The 15,018-nt window shown below is 41.7% G+C and overlaps 1 protein-coding gene across 8 annotated transcripts in view; it reads left to right on the forward strand.

Annotated features, from left to right (window-relative positions):
* Positions 1 to 15,018, forward strand: part of FRY (FRY microtubule binding protein) — a 192,737-nt gene that overhangs the window by 95,360 nt on the left and 82,359 nt on the right. For all 8 annotated transcript variants that reach the window (XM_079973234.1, XM_079973235.1, XM_079973228.1 and 5 more), the window contains 12 exons: positions 53 to 221; positions 637 to 729; positions 821 to 919; positions 2,969 to 3,070; positions 4,206 to 4,309; positions 6,434 to 6,542; positions 7,128 to 7,214; positions 8,603 to 8,774; positions 9,476 to 9,608; positions 10,272 to 10,379; positions 11,851 to 12,106; positions 12,745 to 12,927. In XM_079973234.1, the coding sequence (XP_079829360.1) occupies positions 53 to 221; positions 637 to 729; positions 821 to 919; positions 2,969 to 3,070; positions 4,206 to 4,309; positions 6,434 to 6,542; positions 7,128 to 7,214; positions 8,603 to 8,774; positions 9,476 to 9,608; positions 10,272 to 10,379; positions 11,851 to 12,106; positions 12,745 to 12,927 (1,615 nt within the window). The remainder of the gene's footprint in view (positions 1 to 52; positions 222 to 636; positions 730 to 820; positions 920 to 2,968; positions 3,071 to 4,205; positions 4,310 to 6,433; positions 6,543 to 7,127; positions 7,215 to 8,602; positions 8,775 to 9,475; positions 9,609 to 10,271; positions 10,380 to 11,850; positions 12,107 to 12,744; positions 12,928 to 15,018) is intronic.

Consider the following 15,018-nt stretch of genomic DNA (forward strand, 5'->3'; position numbering starts at 1 on the left):
GCTTTGAAAGAAGCGTCATTGTAGCTTTTGTTGTTGTTGTTGTTGCCTAAAGATTTCCAGCTGTGAAGAAGAAATTCATGGCAGAATTAAAAGAGCTGCGACATAAAGAGCAGAGCCCTTATATTGTACAAAGCATTATCAGTCTGATAATGGGAATGAAATTTTTTCGCATCAAGATGTATCCAGTGGAGGATTTTGAAGCCTCTCTTCAGTTTATGCAGGTAATGTGGCTCCTTATCACTGTACATTTTTAGATGAGGCAATCAGGATACTTTACAGTTGGTGGGATTCTAGTAACTGATTTCATTGGAATGTGGCTTTTACTCTCAAATGGATTCCATTGTAGAGAAAGGTGGAATACAGGAAATTTTTGCCGCATCAAGATGACTGGGGAAATTTCCGTTGTATAATTGTTGCTAACACAGAGAGGTTTGCTCATCAATCTTTCATATTTGTGTATTTGACAGATAATTCTTCTTATTAGGCTGAAATTAGGCATTTTTACCTTGGTGCATGCCGCATTGAATAGTGGGGACTATTTCGTTTATGAAGTAATATTGTTCAGTAAAACAAAGACAAATATTTTGTCAAGTATAATGCAAATACCCTGTGCAACCTTTCCCTCTTTTGTTCCAGGAATGTGCACATTATTTCCTTGAAGTTAAAGACAAAGATATCAAACACGCATTAGCAGGGCTGTTTGTTGAAATTCTCGTCCCAGTAGCTGCTGTAAGTTACTCTTGTTTACATGACTTTTCAAGATGGATTAGAAAAAGCCATTTTGAGATAGAACTTTATGCTGACTCTGTTCTCTTTCCAGGCTGTTAAAAATGAAGTCAATGTCCCCTGTCTGAGGAACTTCGTTGAAAGTCTGTATGACACAACGCTTGAACTTTCTTCGCGAAAGAAGCACTCGCTGGTTAGTAATGCTGAAGCTAAAACCCTTTGTCAGAAATCTCTTTAGGCAAGTTTCTCTCACAAGACTCTCGGAACTGATTCCAAAATTATCTCCCTGTATCTGACTCTGTACACAACAATTTACTGCTTTACTGTGAAACTTTATATAGTTAAACAAGAAACCCTACATCTGTTTTAGCCTCTGCGTGATCTGGCTCTGCATGTCTCTGTCAGATCTAGTCATATTGCTGCTTTGTAGCTTTTAAACATGTTCATAATTTCACTTCCATCATCTGCTACTCTCTGTTCTAAAGATTATCATGAGGAATGGGAAAATGAAAGGAATGTGTGTTGCTTGTCAATACACATTAATAAGGCATTTCTCAGGCGGTTTCCTCCCCACCCCACAGTCGGACCAATTTATGGCAAGCAGCAGTGCCCTTTCCCCTCTGTGTTCTGCTAAGTAGAATTCTACTTCTTCTTTTGAGATGAACAGTGGCATAGGCATTTATTTTGGGGAAGCTGTAGTAGGGCTGAATTAAATGAAGATGTGAATCAGTTTGACACAGGGTGCCTTAAGCATTTTGCCTTTCCAAGTGGATCAGAGTAATTCAGACTCTGCTAACACATTCTGAAGCCTTGGACCTTTAAAAAACATTACCTATCGTAAGTAAAAGAGGAGTAGGAGAGAGTTGGGCAGTAGTTCTTACACATATCTCCATGACAGCTTTGCTTTAGTTAATGTGATCATTATCTCTTCATTCAGCCAAGTAGTGGCTAACATAATGCAATGAAGCTTTTAACTGTGAGAAAGTTAAAGGTCTAGTTTTGTAACACAATGCATAATTCTTCCAGAAACAATTAATAATATTGGGTTTGATCCAACAAGAAGTAATTAATTTTTAGTCCCATTGATTTCAGGGACAGAAGTGTAATCACCTCCCTAAAAAGTGGGTATCCTGGCCTAGTTCGCCTCTGTTGATTGCAAGGTCAGCCAAATACAATGATAATTTGAATAAGAAAAATACAGCATAACTTTTCCCAGATTGCAACTCTGATTAGTAAAATTTCAAGTTGAAGGAAGTAGAATGGACATAGAAACATAAATAAAATGCAAAATGTTTTGAAAACATTTGGAGGCTTCAATCTTTTTGGGGGATTTTTGTGTGGACTGAAGTAAAAGATGCAAGCAAAGTAGGAATATTCACAGTAGGTGTTCAGAATAACACAAAATAGTAGCCATGAGGATTTAGGTACATTTTTATACATTGAAGTTTCATTTACCTGGGAGTAAGACCTACAGAACTCAACAGAACTTATTTTTTTGTAGGATTGTACTTCTAGCAGACACTTGATTCCTCCTGAGCAATTGACAAATCACTTTTACAGCTTTGGTGATCTTATTCTGAGTACTTGAGAGATAACCGAACAGCACTAAAATGCATCGTGCCATTTCTTCCACTGAAGGCCTAACTAAAAGACTAATCTGGTTAACAGAACATGGGCAGGAACTTCTGAATTAGCACAAAATCTGGAAAAAGGAAAGCTGTCCAAATGTGCACTTTGGATAATTGAGGTGTGCCCATGGTAGCTGAATTTGTTTGTTAATTTGTCCATTAAAGCCAAGGACTGTGTTTGTCTGTTACTGTTGCTCCTTTGTAGGGGAATACTGAGTCCTCCATGACAAGGTATTCTTGAACACGTCAAATATATACATTTATTCTTCACGTTATAATTTTTCACAGGAATATTACACAAACCAGTGCTATGCTGCTACAAAATGTTGGCCAGCATTCTGGATTCTCTGGGTAGTGCAAGACAGATATGTTTTATTGTTCTAATGAGAAAGTAATTCTACATCTATACAGAGTCGTCATCAAAATTCATAACAGCTTCAGAGAAGCATTCTTTTTAACTATGATATTGAGTGAAGTGTTTATGTTGGCTGGTGCATCTAATGTAGCACTGAAGAGAGATTGGCCTCTGGTATTTACTGCAGATTAGGTTCTAAAGTAGTTTCCTCCTTTTTTGTCATTCAAATAATTCTGTATCCTCTTTGTCTCCTATTTAGGCTTTGTATCCTTTGGTAACCTGCCTGCTTTGTGTCAGTCAGAAGCAGTTCTTTTTAAACAGATGGCATATTTTCCTCAACAACTGCCTGTCCAATCTCAAAGTTAGTGTATATATATATATATGTATATCTTTCCTCTTTTGTAATTTATTAGTTCACTGTGTATAGTATAATGAATCTGCCACATACTCTTTTAACAGCTTTGGAGGGTCCTATATGCCATATCTTAATCTGACCAATTTTTTTCCTGCTAGTGTTGGCTGTAGTGAAGTATGATGGAAAGGGTAGGGATCTCTGGGAAGCAGGGCAGAGTCAGGTGGTTCTGTCCCTATTGACTAGGATTCAATATCATCTGCAGGGGCATAAGATGCACTTGCCCCCAGGAGTGGTTCACCTGATGGGGCAGAGCCAGAGCAATAGCCTCCCAGCAGTGGAGTTGCTGTCATATGGCAGATGGGTGAGGGGGAAGAGAGGTAGCAAGGTCAAGGTTATGTAAGAGTGTTGAATTGGCTCCATCAGTGCAGGCCTGCAGGCCCGACCTTGCTGCTGCCTCAGCTGTCTTCCTCCTGGTAAGCAGCAGTGACCCAGATGTCTGGAGGCTATTGCTGCAATTCTGCACCCCCTCTTCCTTGCACCACTGCGACTTACATACCTGAAGGAGCAACTCCACCCCCATTGTTCAGCCCGGACACTGAGGTTCAGCTCCGAGGGCCTTGTGCCAGTTCCCTCACTGTGAGAAGTGAGGTTACAGGGAACCAGGCAGAGGGCCTTCTCGGTGGTGGTTCCTGTTCTGTGGAATGCCCTCCCATCAGATATCAAGAAATAAACAACTGTCTGACTTTTAGAAGATATCTGAAGGCAACCCTGTTTAGGGAAGTTTTAATATATGATGTTTTATCGTGTTTTCAGTATCCTGTTGGGAGCTTCCCAGAGTGGCTGGGAAACCCAGCCAGATGGGCAGGGTATAAATAAATTATTATTAATAATAATATTATCATTAAAACTAAATCAATAGAGTTTGGGTGGCAGAAGCAGTCTGTCGCGTCTATACCTACTGTTAGGTATAGTTTAAAATTCAGTTCTTCTAATCATATTTTTAAATTCCTATAAGAACCCAGTGGTGAAATACTCTAGCCAGCTCATTTGCAGTCATTGTTTATTGAGTAAATAAAGTGAAGACTTGAAGAAATGGGAAATTATGTTTGTGAAAACTGCTATATGTATTTATTGCTTTTAGAACAAAGATCCCAAAATGGCTCGTGTTGCACTGGAATCTCTCTACAGACTACTGTGGGTTTACATGATTAGAATTAAATGTGAAAGCAATACAACTACTCAAAGGTAAAAATGTGTTTCCAGGTTTTGTTACTGTTGGAATGTTTATCACTTAATGGTCAAACAGCTTTAACTAAAAGACCTTCCTGGCCCCCTCCCCTGCATTGAAGGAGTCTTGTATTTATAATTCTCAAGCTATATCCATGTTCACATCATTTCCTGTTTGTAAACATGGATCACACCCTAGCACATAGAAAGGAAGAGGACAGCCTCATCTGAATATCTCTTTTTCAGATTTCTTCTCTCCTTTCTCAGACCTTTGTCTTTTATTTAAAGTTGTGCTTTGTATTCACATACAAAAGGGTGGCGCTGTGGTGTAAACCACTGAGCATTAGGCTTGCCAATTGGAAGGTCGGCGGTTCAAATCCCCACGACAGGGTGAGCTCCCGTTGTTTGGTCCCTGCTCCTGCCAACCTAGCAGTTCCAAAGCACATCAAAGTGCAAGTAGATAAATAGGTACCGCTCCTGTGGGAAGGTAAACGGCGTTTCCGTGCGCTGCTCTGGTTTCGCCAGAAGCGGTTTAGTCATGATGGCCTCATGACCCAGAAAAACTGTCTCTGGACAAACGTCGGCTCCTCACCCAGTAAAGCGAGATGAGCGCCGCAACCCCAGAGTCGTTCGCGACTGGACTTAACTTTCAGGGGTCCTTTACCTTTTTCTTTATCCACATACAGAAAGTGTCTGAGATGAATGCAAGTTCTGAAACACCAACCTGCTCAAAAGTTGAGCACAATTTATTAGCAACAAAATGTGAATGGGGCAGAATTGATAAATATGAATTCCTATGTTGTATTCTGCAATCCATGCTTGAGCACATATGTATAGAGTGATTTGATAAGCACACAATGCACTTCTGACCCCTAAAAAAAGTTGCCCTTTATGGGGGTGGAGAACCTTCTGTAGCTTATATCAGGGGTCAGCAAACTTTTTCAGCAGGGGGCCGGTCCACTGTCCCTCAGACCTTGTGTGGGACCGGACTATATTTTTTTGAGGGGGGGGGGGAAATGAACGAATTCCTATGCCCCACAAAAAACCCAGAGATGCATTTTAAATAAAAGCACACATTCTACTCATGTAAAAACATCCGTGGGCCGGATTTAGAAGGCAATGGGCCGTATCCGGCCCCCGGGTCTTAGTTTGCCTACCCATGGCTTATATGGAAGATAAAAGCTATCAATGGTTAATAGCCATGACTGCAGGCTGTTAAGGTTTGTGGGTGCCACTTGTTGGAAGCCGCAGGAGGGGAGAGTCCTCTTTTGCTTGGTTCCAGCTTGTAGGTTTCTCACAGGCATCTGGCTGGCAGCCATGAGACTAGGATGTTGGACTAGATGGGAAGGTGGGAGAAGGGCGCTTGGACCCCCTTGGAGCACCACACCTCCCTCCCTAAGCCAGGCAGAAGCTTCCTAGGTTTTGAGAAGGAGGTGCCAGAATTTAATACTCTAATTTACCAGGAACATTTAGGGGACTAGCCTAGTCCTCCTAGTCCATTGACTGCACACCCCTGGCCAATAGTCTGCTCCAGCAAGCTCTTCTTAAGTTCTTATTCTCTCATGGGGAGCCTTTCAGAGTCGCATGCCAAGGATTGGGTGTGGCCAAAGGCAAAAGTGGGCGGAGCCAGCAGTAAAAGTGGGCGGAGCAATGAATGTGACACTCCTCTTTGTACACTAGTCCACATTCCAGCCACACCCATAAACCCATCCTCCACCCATGCAAGCAAGAGGCATTATCACAGTTCAAGGAAAGCAAAAGCACTTGGTGAGTATTCAGAGCAGGGCTGGTGAGTGGTGTGGACTGCAGAAAGAAGATGCAGCCTAGGGAGGCCTGGGGATGTAGAGGCCTGGAAAGTTAGATTTGGCCCCCAGGTCTGAGGTTTCCCAAACCTGCCTTACATACTTACCATCAGGGAAACATCCATATTGTTTTCTTGACCTAGAGAGGTGGTCATTTCTGTAACCTTTAGCATGCGCTATAGGCAGAATGCCTCTGTGGCTTTTAATCTGGAAAAAAGGAGAAAAAGTCTCTGTCCTTTGTCAAGATTTCTTCACACTGCTTCCAAATATTTAAACAAGATGACACAGGGATGCCTTGCTAGGAATGAGCTTGTGCTAACATTCTCCTTTTGTTTTACAGCCGGCTTATAACAATCATCACAACTCTTTTCCCGAAAGGTTCCCGTGGCGTTGTACCACGAGACATGCCTCTAAATATATTTGTGAAAATTATACAGTTTATTGCACAGGTATGAAAACACTTGCAAGTTTTAAGCAGTGGGTCATTTTTATTTTGACGTTTTACATTTGCATCATTCAGACGTCACAGTAATCCCAAGGGCAAAGAACATGTGGCCCTCTAGAAATTGTTGGACTGCGACTTCCATCATTCGTGACCATTGGCTAGGGCTGATGTGAGTTGTAGTCCACATCTGGAGGGCCACAGGTTCCCCAGTCTTGTGCTACACTGTTTAGCAAAATGGGAATAAGGCTGGTGCAGAGGGTACAAACCTACTCTACTTCTCCATCATAAGTTGTTAATTTTCCAGGCACTCAATAGGAGCCACTTATTTCTATGGATAAGTAAAAAGGCTTCAGTGGGAATGGAAACCACACTTGGAAGTGGGACTCACACTTCTGTGAAAGAAAACAAATGACGTCTGCAACACTGATAAGTAGTGGTTATTCATTAAGGGAACAATCTACCATGATAGAGGAAGACTTGCAAAAATGAGCTGTGATTGTACATGGTTGATGTTCTGTTCCTATAATTTTACCAGGCTCATGGTTGGCATGCAATAATTTTCTTTCTTTTTTCTAACTTTTCGCTGTAGGAGCGTTTGGATTTTGCAATGAAAGAAATAATTTATGATTTTCTTTGTGTTGGAAAACCAGCAAAAGCATTTAGTCTCAACCCAGAGGTATGATATCATTATGCTTTTATAGTTTATAATGCAGTTTGTGTGTGTGTGTGTGTGAGAGAGAGAGAGAGAGAGAGAGAGAAGTGTCAGTCATCTGTTGTCTTTATATTTTACTCATTCCCAACTTGTCATCCCTCAGCTTATCTCTTCAGTTCTTGATTTCCATTTTCACAGTTTCCCTTAATACATCTGTCCTCCAGCTGTTCCATACACGGGGGTGGGGAATCACATACAAGATGACAACAACACAGAACACAAAGACAAAAAGAGGGAGAGAGCAAGAACTAGACTTAATGGCTAGCTGCACCATTATTGGAAAGCTGTACAAGTGTACCCTACCTTCTGTAACAGATACTGCTTTTGGTTCGAGTATAGTGGAAAACATAAATTTGATATGGCTACTGAGGACCCAAATGGGTTGAGTTATAACCCTTGTCATGTGAAGGACACAGGAAAGCAAAGAACTCTGGGAGGCAGGCACAGTTCCCTGCATCCCAGAGTTCTTTGCTCTCCTAAGCTGCCTGAGTGAAGTCATGTTCTGGCTTGAAAAAGGCTGAGATACAGTCCTTCATCACCCTACTTGTTCACAGGACCGTTTTCCACATGAATGTGTTTCTGTCAGTCTTAAAATTCTTATTAGAACCTTAGTCTGCTTATGCAACATGGAACCCCATGTAAACTTCTGATCGCTCCACACTGATTTCCAGGTATTTTCAATATAGACTCTGCAAGTCAGGTGCTAGTTAAATCAGTTCAACATTGATCAGTGCTCCTGAAATTAAAGTCCCTCAGACAGCTCTGTCCATCTAGCACATATTGGGTCAGATTCAGAAACCCTTTCCTCACTGCAGGGCAGCTCTTAGCCTTGCGGCCCAAATTTGACAAGTTGATTGGGCAGCTCACCTGTCAGTCACCCGGTGTACAAAGAGCCATGTGCAGGGCTTTAAAATATCTGAGGCTTCAGCTTTAAAAGCCAGTCAGCTGGTGTGTGGTAGAGCCCAAAGCCTGATTTCTGCCTCTGATGAACTTGCTATCACAGCTGGTGCAACTGACTTCATTTCTGCTGCCCATCAGCTGATGAGCAGTAGAACTGAAGCCTGCTTTCTCTTGCCAATGCATTTTAAGGCTCCCAATGGTTTGTTGACATCAGTGTCTCTTCCCGCTGCGCGCTTCACATATAGGACATCAGGCGTCAGACAGGCAGGGAAACAGCCTCACAAGGCAAATCTGAACCCCTGGCAGATCAAGTCTGACACATGGGCTGGAGGTTCTCCCTACCCCCATTTGTTGGGTGAACAAAATTATTTGTAATATTGCAGTTTGATGTTGTTGTCTTTAGAAGGTTATGTTAATACTGGTTCTTTCTTTGCTTTCCACCGAATTTGCAGAGAATGAATATTGGTCTGAGAGCCTTCTTGGTTATTGCGGATAGCTTGCAACAAAAAGATGGAGAGCCTCCGATGCCTGTTACTGGCGCTGTGCTTCCTTCTGGGAACACGTTACGAGTGAAGAAAACATACTTGAGCAAAACCCTCACAGAGGAGGAAGCAAAGATGATAGGCAAGTATCAGGCCATGTTTCTTAACAGTTTATGAACTTGCACAGCAGTCTTGCAAAGTTCTCATAAGTTGCTAGCATAATGAACTGAACTGGGTATGTCTGAGGCCTGGATTCATACAGGAGATAATACTGCAAGTCAGGGAGACCTGAGTCACCATCTGGTCACCTGCAAATAATTTCTCGTTGTCAGTGGCAACCAGGAAGTGCTTTTAACTGAATTTATAATGCATTTGCTGTGGGTTTGTGCAGGGGTAGTCAACATGGTGGCCTCTAACGATGTGGACTATTTATTTATTTACTTGGTTGTTAAATTGCCCATCTTCAAAAAGAATCTTGAGTCGTTTACAGACTACAGCGCCGGTCATCTATTGTGATTGGTCATGCTACCTGTTTCGTGTTATGGTTGGAATCTATGAGATGCTTAAGCATTAAAATATGAATATTTTCCTCGTAACTCTCTTCTGAACATTCCATATTATGTGAAGTTGTGAGGGCTAGAGATCACTCATATTCAGGGTATCAAAGAAACACTTTGTGCTGCATATATGCCATTGAACCTTACAAGTGTACTACACATTATTGAGATGAATATTTCTACAGTACTGGATTTTATGTTAATATATGTAAAAATACAAAATGCTAGATTTTATATTAAGTTTTTATTCAGTGAACTGATATCAACTCACTGTATACTTTTCCAGGCATGTCAATATATTATTCTCAAGTAAGAAAAGCTGTAGACAACATACTGAGACATCTTGATAAAGAAGTTGGGCGATGTATGATGCTCACTAACATACAGATGTTGAACAAAGAACCTGAAGATATGATCACGTGCGTGTTTGGTTATGGATTACTTTAAGTGAATTTGTACAACTTGATTAGCGCATAGCTGTTCTGTGGGTTTTCTCCCCACCCCACCCTGAAAAAACCAGATCTTATAAAAAAGAGTTTGCTAATGAATAGAATGAATGCCTATCCATTTCTGGGCAAGAACTAGATGATACAACACAGGGCCATGTAACAGTCTCTCAGCTCGCTGGCTGCAAATTTTTCTGGAGGAATTGAGGGAGACATGGGCAGGGCAGGCATTTTCATGTCATGTCTTTTTTCTGCTCAACATCACCATCCTCAAAAAAAAGGGGGGGGACTCAGTTATATTTCTTTTGTAGATGGAAAAGCATGGACGTTATAGGAGGAGGGGATTTTCAATGGGGAGAATACAAGAAGGGAAGTGTTAAGCACTCCCCACTAAAGTGAACATTTGGTTAGCAGACTGTTCTCCCCCTGCTCCCCCCCCCCAAAAAAAAAATCTATTCTGGGTTTTCCCACCAATCCTTCAGAGCGAATTGGGGAACAGTGTACAAGCAAGCAGCAGAAGGGGGAAATCCTGTTGCTCTAGTTCAGGTATTTAATTGAATACCACCTGTTGTTGTTGTTTTCTCCTCATGTTTGGGCATTGACTAGTAATGCATAAATTCTTTTTCTTATATTCAGAGGTGAAAGAAAACCAAAAATCGACCTTTTCAGGACATGTGTTGCTGCTATTCCACGACTCCTTCCTGACGGAATGTCTAAACTGGAGCTGATTGATTTGCTTTCAAGGTAAATGACATGAAATGTTAAAAGACTGATAATTGGAGCTAAGATGTAAAGGCTGTCCGGTTTGTGATGGAGGTAGTTGGATGGAACTATTATAGGTGTGGTGAATTATCACCTTTCCATAATGCAACATGAATCAGTCTTTTCAGGTTATTGTTTGCGTGGAAAGAATGGAATTGATTGCTGTGTTGTCCAATCAGTGTTTGTTCATCTGTGCTGATACATGCCTGCATAATGCTACATATAGATTGCTTGTTTAGGCTGGGATTCAAAGAGCTACTTAGCCTGACAGGGGTCTTGCAAGTAGCCCGGTATAATTATTGACTTGTTTTCCTTTAAAGCTGTATCATCGCACTCTCCTCCATTTCAGAACCGGTTTGCCATTTGTTTGCATTGACGTAGACGAAAAAACAAGTCTAAAGCCCCCTTGAGCTTACATAACTAGTTTCACGGTTATTTGGGCCCTTGGCCATATTGATTTATATAGTGCTTAAAATGTAAATTAAAATTTGAAGGAGGGAAATAATAGAGGGCGAAGAAGGAGAGAGTGGTGAGGATAGCAAGAAATGAAACCTCTGAACTTAGTTGGGTGTAGCCTTTCAACTCTTTCGTTGTGTGAAGAAATGCAGTTCTGATGTTAAGAGAACTACCATTTTTGTTGCTTGTTTCTCCTTCAGTCCTAAAACTCTAGACTTGTAGCTCACCAAGCCAAGTGTAGCTTGCTAGTCATAGATGCCTACTCACTAGGGCTTGGATAAACCCCTTGTATTTGCTGCCTGGCTGAACACACAGAACAGTCAAAGAGGAGTCAAGCACCTGTCAGGCCACAGCAGGGGTGGTGCATCCCATTTCACCTCTTGAGGTGAAACAGGAAGTGCACTCCGCTCTGCTGCTCTTGCCACTGAGCCACTCACCTCTGCCAGCACCACCTGCCTCTGCTGGAAGTACTGCCAATTGCTGGTGGGATCTCACAAGATGTCTTTGGAAATCTCACAAGATCTCACCACAAATCAACACCAATGCCAGCACCACTTCTCCGCCGGTGGTGGGGCATCTTTGGGGAGCTTCCACTGCCTGAGGCAGCTGTTTCACCCCACTTCATAGGTAGGCCCGCCCTGGGCCACAATAGTTGTCTGGTGGGCCTCATTTGCCTTGATTGTGAAGAACTGTGCCACTGCTTTTCAGTGATAGTTCCTCTCATGGGGAACTCCCTCCTTACTGAGGTGCATCCTAATGAATTGACTGGAGTTTACTCCAAGGGAAATGGGTATAGAATTGCAGCCTTAGTACTGTAATTCATAAAATAAATTTAAAGTTGCACTCTATTCCTACAAGTGGTGCTGTAGACGATGACTAAGAATAGGTTTATTAATTTTTTTACCTCAGATTAATGCTTGGCTAGCCTGGGTGTGTGCTGATCACAAATTGGTACTTGGGTAATTTCTGACACGAAAGTTGCTTTATTTTTACATAGGCTTTCTATCCACATGGATGATGAACTTCGGCACATCGCTCAAAATTCACTTCAGGGCCTGCTAGTTGATTTTGTTGATTGGAGAGAGGATGTGCTTTTCGGCTTCACAAACTTCCTGTTGCGTGAAGTTAATGATATGCATCATAGCCTCCTGGACACGTCCTTAAAATTACTGTTACAGTTGCTTACACAATGGAAACTGGTAATGCACACTCCTGGAAAAGCCTGCGAACAGGCAAAAGGCAGGTCTACAGAGGTAAGACTTGAAAAGTATCACATCACATTTCAGAAGAGTTTGGCTAAATTTTTTATACATTGATGTGTCTTAAATTAGAGCCACATTTGTTTAATTTGCACCTTGGGCATGGCAATATTCTTATATCAGTTCAGTCCTCACAGTTGGACCACTATTAATCCACTCCTGAATGCTTAAACAGGGGTGGGGATTCAGGGGGATGGGCTGTTATTCCAGGATAATTGTGTAAACAGACATATAGAGGTCAAATTTAGCAGACCAAATTGTGCAACAAAACACAAATGTATTTTCTAAGAGGAGAGTCCTATTTGTAAAAACCAACAAAACAGCCCGATCCAGCAAGGCATGTGTCTACCTCCCTGTTCTGTAAGTACAGAAATGTTGCAGTTACAGGGGCAACGAAACATTGCATATATAGATTATGGCATAAGTATTTAGCACTGTTATCATAAAGCGTATCTAACGGTAACCATCTTTTAACTTATAAGGAATGGATTGTATCACAATGGCCATGGATCTTATTTTCATTTCGTTTTTCTTAAATTTCACATTGTATGATATTGTTTCATTATTTTAACATTATGAACTCTTGAAACTTAATGACATATGTTGGAATATACAAACACATCATTTTGCAGCTGATACCGAACGGATCCGCTCACAGGACACAGACAGAGAGAAGTTCATATTCCAACGTTCTACATGCTGTTGAAGGTTTTGCACTAGTGTTACTCTGCAGTTTCCAGGTCGCTACACGTAAACTGGCAGTATTGATTCTCAGAGAGATCCGCGCTCTGTTTCTTGCACTGGGACAAGCAGAGGTACGACTTCTCATTCCTGCATCACAAATACAATTTCCCCAAGTAATTTGGGGGGGGGGGGGTTTAAATGAAAATTTGTTTTGCTGTATTACCTTTTGCTTTTAAAATGGACTTTTGCTTACAGTCCTGTGCGTGCTTTTATGCACCAACAAGACCTCACTAGAAATGGTGGGACTTCCTTCTGAGTAAACGATAATAGATTTAAGTTTTTATGTTCCTTTAGTTTTTATTTGCATAACCACTGGAGCTGTGAGAATGAATAGACAGAGAGCCAAGCTAGACATGGCAGCAGGCAGATCTGTGATCAGATCTCCTGTAGTTTGTTTATTTTAAACTTGAATAAAAGCCGTGGAGAGCAGGGACCACAACACTGAGAGAGAGTTAACCATTTCCTGTAGGTGTCCTTTTCATGATACTAATTTCCATCACTCCAAAAGCTGCTATTTGCCCCACGGTTGTTCCCGAAATCTAACACACTAACTGAATATTCTGTAGTTGGATATGGGACTCCTTTGATTTCTCATCTGATTTCTTTACTTGCCTTTATCCAGTAAATGATAATAGTGCAATCCACCATGCTGCCTTGTTTCCATTCATTCTAATGGTTATTTGCCAAGTTGAATTCAAGGTAGACAAGAGTGAGGCCTCTTACTAGATTTGATAGCAACATGAAATGTGGCAGGATTCTTGACAGGCAAAATATGTACATTTTAGGCGCAACCTGTTGCTGTGTAATCGCTGACACGTGGGTCCTTTTGGACCTGTAAGAAGTCAGAATGTGGGGGGGGGGTAACAGGGTGGGGGACACTCATATGCTCTCTGCCAAAATGCACGGGGGCCAGAAATGGAACCCCTATGCAAAATGGTTCCCGCCTTACCTAGAAATCTTGGGTGCTCACTTACAGAAATTAGAGGTTGTATCCAGTGTTAGTCCTACTCAGAGTAGATCCATTGACATTAATGCACTTTACTAACTTAGGTCCATTAATTTCAGGGAGTCTACTCTGAGCAGTCCTGCCCACCTAGCAGTTCGAAAGCACCCCTAAGTGCAAGTAGATAAATAGGTACCGCTTTATAGCGGGAAGGTAAACGGCGTTTCCGTGTGCTGCGCTGGTGCTGGCTCGCCAGAGCAGCTTCGTCACGCTGGCCTCGTGACCCGGAAGTGTCTTCGGACAGCGCTGGCTCCCGGCCTCTTAAGTGAGATCAGTGCACAACCCTAGAGTCGGACACGACTGGCCTGTACGGGCAGGGGTACCTTTACCTTTACTCTGAGCAGAACTCAGCTGGACACAACTCCATATTTCTTGTTTCTCAGTCTTTCAGACCCCTGTTCTAACATTCCTTCAGATACACAAATGGTTCTTGGATGGAGGTTATTTCTTCCTTTAATAATAAAAAAAGCATTGTTACTAGAAGGTGTTATGTTTATTAATATGGAATTGGCCAATACATCGTGTCCGTCCAGCTGGCAGCTACGTGTAATAAAATGATTTCATGCACTGCATTTTTCTTTGCACCATAGAGAATACTAATTCTTGTTTGTCAAATACAAAAGCATGGAGCGCCTTGTTCCCAGTTAGTAAGTTGCTAAGTGGAGAACAAAATATTTTGTGTTCATGCCATTGGAATGCTTCAGTAAACAGCAGGCTAGTTTTTCATCCCTTCAATACATGATGTCTTAAGTCGTATGGCATTTTATGATGGGCACTTCTGTTCTGCAAACACTGAACTAAATCCAACAATTAACCTCATGTTGAGCTTCTGTCAGTGCATTAACTTTGTAAGCACAAAAAAATGAAGCAGAAGTTCTGGTACAACACACACACACTAAACTAGATACTTATTTTGACCCACTTTGCCAGTTGTTAATTATCACAGCTCTAATATTTGAAAGAGTCCTACAGTCCAATGGAATTGGATTCTTATTTGCAAAGAATTTAAAACATTAAAAAAATAGAAATTACTGGTTGTGCTAAGTGTATTATAGAGCAGTGCTGTAGCTGAATCAGGATGTTGTCGTGGCATAAGTATTGGGCTGTGCTTCCATAGGAAGAGTATGCTTGTACACCCTTTAGCATTCCTCCTCAGTCA

The sequence above is a fragment of the Podarcis cretensis genome (assembly GCF_951804945.1).
Source record: "Podarcis cretensis genome assembly, chromosome: 4".
In the NCBI taxonomy this organism is placed as follows: Eukaryota; Metazoa; Chordata; class Lepidosauria; order Squamata; family Lacertidae; genus Podarcis; species Podarcis cretensis.